A 6,000-nucleotide genomic window follows, 5' to 3' on the forward strand; every position below is an offset into this window, starting at 1 on the left:
TCACCTTAATTAATAACTGGTTTAATGGAACAACTAGGGAACACCCTAAGTGATAGAAGTCAATAGTCCAAGTAGAGGCTATGCTACAGAACTGGTTTATTCATGAACAATTGAAGCTGTTTTTACAAAATCAAGTAAATAGATTATTTATCAATAACTTCTCATCTCGTTGGGGCAAGCCAAGAACACGTTCAAATCGGGGACTAAACAGGATGAAATACATCACCACAATTTTACAGAACATGTTGCGATGTCGTTGTAGTAACAGCAAAGGGCTGTCCCAGTCCCATGGGTGACACAATCCAACAAACCATTACTGCGTGACACAATCCAACAAACCATTACTGCGTGACACACTCCAACAAACCATTGATGGGTGACACAATCCAACAAAACATTGCTGGGTGACACAATCCAACAAACTATTGATGGGTGACACAATCGAACAAACCATTGATGGGTGACACACTCCAACAAACTATTGATGGGTGACACTATCCAACAAACCATTGATTGGTGACACAATCCAACAAACCATTGATTGGTGACACACTCCAACAAACCATTGCTGGGTGACACACTCCAACAAACCATTGATTGGTGACACAATCCAACAACCCATTGCTGGGTGACACACTCCAACAAACTATTGATGGGTGACACAATCCAACAAACCATTGATGGGTGACCCAAACCAACACACCATTGATGGGTGACACAATCAACACACCATTGATTGGTGACCCAAACCAACACACCATTGATGGGTGACACAATCCAACAAACCATTGATGGGTGACCCAAACCAACACACCATTGATGGGTGACACAATCAACACACCATTGATTGGTGACCCAAACCAACACACCATTGATGGGTGACACAATCCAACAAACCATTGATGGGTGACACAATCAACACACCATTGATGGGTGACCCAAACCAACACACCATTGATGAGTGACACAATCAACACCCCATTGATGGGTGACACAATCAACACACCATTGATGGGTGACACAATCCAACAAACCATTGATGGGTGACACTATCCAACAAACCATTGATGGGTGACACTATCCAACAAACCATTGATGGGTGACACAATCAACACACCATTGATTGGTGACCCAAACCAACACACCATTGATGAGTGACACAATCAACACCCCATTGATGGGTGACACAATCCAACAAACCATTGATGGGTGACACAATCCAGCGGAGAACTGCAATGTGTGTAGAAACGTCTCTCTTGCAGTCGCAGTGCAGTTTAATCATGTGTTGCATTGGTGATGTTTTTTTTGTTTACTATTTAATTCAGAGGTCTTCAACAGGGGGTCTTTTTTGGTTGATAAGACAATTTTTTTCCACAAATTTAAATGTCTTCAGAATTAGAATTGTATTTATTGTCTTCTTTATTGTTACACATTAACATAAATCCAACATATTGTAGTGAACGGATAAATTAATGTAGACATTATTATCTTTCTGTCCGCAAAACACACATCCAGCTTCCCACAGCAGCTCTCAAGCTGGGCACTGGTTCATTCACAGCACCTTTCATGCTGAAACGACAGCGGAGGCACTAGCCAATCAGATCACGTTCATGCTCACGTAAAAGCGCAAAGCTCAACAATAAAAGATGGCGGACGAAACTCTGTAGAATAGGGGGTCCCTGCTCCATCTCGCCATCAGTTTGGGGGTCCTTGGCCTGAAAAACGTTGAAGACCCCTGAATTAATTGATGTGGTTTACTGATGCTTATTGTTTGAATAGAATTATTGCCTGCGTGCATCGTAGCCATATCTTTTTATTTCCTGTTGGGCATTAGCGTTCTGGTTACAGTAATATGAGGAGAAACCTGCACGCGGAAGCAAGATTGTACAAACAGTGCCAACTGTCCACTACATAGGAATATAGATTAGTTTAGAAATAGGAGCGCTGTGAGGTGTATTAACTGAGGGCAATATTGTATTCTTATATTAATAAGCAAAGTAAGAAAAAGTATTGTCTTTTTATAATTCTAAAGCCTGCATCACGGTAATGTCATTTTCTGAACCTAACCGAAGTGTGTCATGTTATTCACCTTGACCCACTTAAACATTATTTCAACATTATATTACGTTTTTTACCAAAAATCTCGTTGGGTGAAATTCTAGTGGAATAATCACAAAACCGTCACAATTGTCAATTTTTACTGAGTAAGATAGTAGTGAGAAAGACCTCTTATCATGGGTGGAGGATTCATACGGGAGAATCGTTTCAGGAAGGTTCCTAAATCCAAATAAGTGGTTATGTTACCTGAAGCCAGCATTTATTGGTTGCCTAAACCTCAGTTGACGTACTTATTTTAAGTCAAACCTTTTTTCTAAACCTACCAAATTATTTTTTGTTGCCTAATGTTATCATGTTGCGTTTCGTCGCCCCTGCTTAGAGTGAGGTTTGATAATCCTTAGTCACCAAAAAAAAAGCCCATTATTGTCCATGTTCACAAATTGCTGTGACTGTGCACCAATTGTCGACCAATCTCGGTGCAGTGTCAATATTGAGGTATTTGGTTGGAAATATCGCAAAATTTGATTTTCCCGTATCGCCTGGTGCTAATATAACACACTTTTTCCTTTCCCCACCACGTCAGATTATGTCAAGATTTCAAATACTATTTTCAGTAATTGTTCTCCTACTTCAGCAAAAACATTTTAACTTCTTAAATTAGGAGCACAATTTTTTGAATGAAATATTCTGGTGACCTTGTATTTACCTCTTTTCAGAGCCCACAGAGTCCACTGCGTCAGAATGTAGGTGCCAGGCAGGGTGGAGGGGTTGGTTGATCATGTGTATTGTTGTTGTCTTTTCCTGCATTGCCTTATCAGACCACTGGGAGGTGTGTGAGAGTTGTCAGAATAGTCTCAGGTGAACATCCAGTTCACCTCATGTTCTCAGTTTAGCACATCTACTGTCCTTCTAGTGCCATTCCATTTTGAATTCATGTGGTTGTTTTGCGCAGAATATTTTTATAAAAACATCAGAGAAGCATTGCTACTTTGAGGAACACTGGAAACATTGCCTGCTCATGTAAACATTGTTTCATTGAGTTGCTTGTTGAGACTAATATTTGACAATCCATTCGACTTATTCATATTTAAATGTAGTTGTTCCTTTGTCGTTACCACTGAACAGCATATGCCCTCGCTAGTAGATAAGATTATAGTGATAAGAATCCTTATTTTAAGGTTTATCCATCAACAGAAGGTCACTCGATTGTCTTGTATGTCTGTTGGGAAAATTAAAACAAGGTTCATTGTAAGTGGACAGAAGGTCTATGACCTGTTGAACTGATACTTTGGGTTCCTGAGACAAACAGATGTTCAAGGATGATTTGTGAAGCAGGATATTTCCCCAAGGACCTCATGTTTTAAAGTGTATTGCTTAAGTGTAAACAATGTTTCTCTTCCATTTCCTTCAATCATGAATGACAATGCAATCTCTCTATATATCTCTCTTTGATGTGGAGGTGACCAGTGGGAGCTGATCCAGCCCTTCCCTCCCCTGAGGAGGGGGGCACAGATGTTTGTCACCTTAGAGTATAAAACTTAAGGCAAAGGAAGAATCCTTTGAGTAGCCTTGATGCACGTCTTGAATGCATGTGTCAACTCTGCTCCATGCTTGCAAGCGTTTAATAAATGTCCTGTTTAATGATTCGATTATTTTGTGAAAATCGGCCAAATTACAGGGAGTGAGCACAGGTACGCAGATAAACAAATTCTCCCCAACACAAACCATCTCGCCTTTGAACAGTGACTATAGATTGAAAGCCGGAAGCGGTAATTAGGTGTCCAGGGACTCATGGGATAATTTGGTGATACTGCAGCAGGAGGAAATCTTTTCTCCATTGTTCCACATGTTTTCATCACTTAAATCTCCACAGATCTAATGGAACCTAATGCTGTGTATGTTGGCGCCATACGTCTTTGTCTTTGTGTGCAGTCTCTAAGCGCCTTTTCTTTGCAGGATATGATACTTTTTTTCTAGTGAGCCATGCATTCACAAAATGCAGATGGTCAGAGTTGGAGATGACTGTTGGAACATTACCTGAAGCCTTTTTGCTCCACCTTTTCCGTGCTGGTGCTGGTTGATGGAGAGGCTGACGCATGTGTGGTGTGCTGTTGCACTCTGCTGGTCTAACATGGCATTCCACCACTGCCAAGTGGTTCTAGGACCGATTTCACACTTGCCCCATGAAGAGGTGTGTCAGTGATTAGGAAAAGAGAGATGAAACAAAAAGTTCAGAGAACGTTTTTTATTATAGAAAAATAGTTTGTATAAAAACAATTAAGTTATGAATTCCAGCAGCTGCTTTGTATCATTTTCCTCTACTATAACATATGTCGCCTTCAACACACGAGCTTCCTTTGTCTCAGACACACACGCACACACACACACACACACACACGCGCGCGCGCGCGTGACAGGTTGTTCATTTCACAGTCCTTGACGACCTCCAACAGAAGTCCTGAACGCAGTAGTCCCTAATATCCTCTTCATCCACCAGTCCATCCGAACGGACCTACTTCCCGTAGAACATCTCCAGGAGCACCTCCTCGATGCTGACGGCGCCTATAACGGGTCGAAAGAAGAGCTGCGCGACCACCGGCGCGCTGATGGCCCTCAGCATGGAGAGAGCAATGAGCAGCTTGGCGAACCGCGTCGCGTCCTCCCGGTGGATCAGCCCGACGTGCTCGTTCAGAGCCTGGTGCGCCTCCCGCCGCAGGGACTGGATGTAGTGGAGACAGCGCAGACCCTCCACGTCTGGGGGGGGGGGGGGGGGGGGGGGGGGGGCGGACAAGACATGGTCAACGGGGAGGGGTAGTGGGATGAGTGAGAGATGACAAAAGTTCGGGATGGTTTCCGTGGGATACAGACAACGTCACAGACACATAAAAAGGTCTAGTTTCCTATTATGAACACAACCTACGCCTGTACAGTCCCCTTTGTGCCACACCTGTCCAATAACTTTGACGCACAGGTGAGTCCCCCTACCTGGGTTGAACAGCACGGCTCCTTTCAGATACGCGTACTCCTTCGTGCTGATATCTACACTCCAGCACTTCTTCAGGAAGCCTTTGATGGCGTCGATGTCCGCGACAGAGACCCCGGCTGCCCCCCTGCTGTGGCCGGCCGGCACCTCGCCCTGCCTGTCCGGTAGACCCGTGAGGATGCGCTGCAGCATGCTGGGCTCCACGGTCTCCGCCGTCTCAAAGTCCACCCGGTCCTGCGCGAGTCCCAGCACCAGCAGAGGCGCCCAGCCGCTGCGGATCAACGTCAGCTGGTCGTCCTCCGGCAGCTCCCGGAAACACGGGACGTTTTTCACGAACCGCAGCGTCTTCACCAGAACCGCCGAGGCGGCTTTGCACGTCACCTGCGGGGAGCGGAGGACACCGCGACGCCGCGGGGAGCCGCAGGAGCAAGCCTGCTGCCGGAGCTCCTGCGGCGAGGCGGGGTCAGCGGCGGAGGAAGAGGAGGAGGAGGAGGAGGAGGAGGAGGAGGTCCTGTGCAGCAAGTTTTGCACTGTTTCTTGTTGGGGATGTTGTTGTTGTTGTTGTTGTTGATGATGCTGTTGCTCCTCGGCGCTCGCGAGGCTGTCGCTCTTCAAAATGCTGTAGAGGATGCTGTTGTTGCCCCGGCAGCGGCAGCCCTCCAGCGCGGCCATGGCCGCTCTACATGGGCCGGAGCTCGCTGGCACCCGCGCGCTCTCTCTCTCCCTTTGAAGCGCCGCAGGTCAGTGACAGAAGTAGCGTTGTTTTCTTACACCCCGATAGCCCGGAGCACGTTTATACTAGCTCCTGTCTGTCCCCGCGCGGGAGAGAGCCCGTCATACTCATGCGTGTCCCGCCCTCCCGCAGGCACCTCCTCTTTCTCCCCCTCCTCTTCTTCCTCTCTCTCTCTCTCTTCTTCCTCTCTCTCTCTCTCTCTCTCTCTCTTCTTCCTCTCTCTCTC

General features: G+C 46.0%; 1 protein-coding gene across 1 annotated transcript; it reads right to left on the bottom strand.

Moving 5' to 3' along the window:
• Positions 1-4,288: 4,288 nt before the first annotated feature.
• On the bottom strand, positions 4,289-6,000 carry nr0b1 (nuclear receptor subfamily 0, group B, member 1). Its single transcript, XM_040201597.2, has 2 exons — positions 5,044-6,000; positions 4,289-4,812 (listed from the first exon to the last, which is right to left on the bottom strand). Exons 1-2 carry the CDS (start codon positions 5,711-5,713, stop codon positions 4,571-4,573), a joined length of 912 nt encoding a protein of 303 aa, XP_040057531.2. The 5' UTR covers positions 5,714-6,000; the 3' UTR covers positions 4,289-4,570.

The sequence above is a fragment of the Gasterosteus aculeatus genome, chromosome 16, assembly GCF_964276395.1.
Source record: "Gasterosteus aculeatus chromosome 16, fGasAcu3.hap1.1, whole genome shotgun sequence".
NCBI lineage: Eukaryota > Metazoa > Chordata > Actinopteri > Perciformes > Gasterosteidae > Gasterosteus > Gasterosteus aculeatus.

Excerpts from the sequence above, each read along its gene's own strand:
- nr0b1 (XM_040201597.2), bottom strand. The coding sequence starts at position 5,713 with ATGGCCGCGCTGGAGGGCTGCCGCTGCCGGGGCAACAACAGCATCCTC. Across the intron at positions 4,813-5,043 it reads AGCCGTGCTGTTCAACCCAG|ACGTGGAGGGTCTGCGCTGT; the intron begins GTAGGGGGACTC and ends CCCCCCCCCCAG.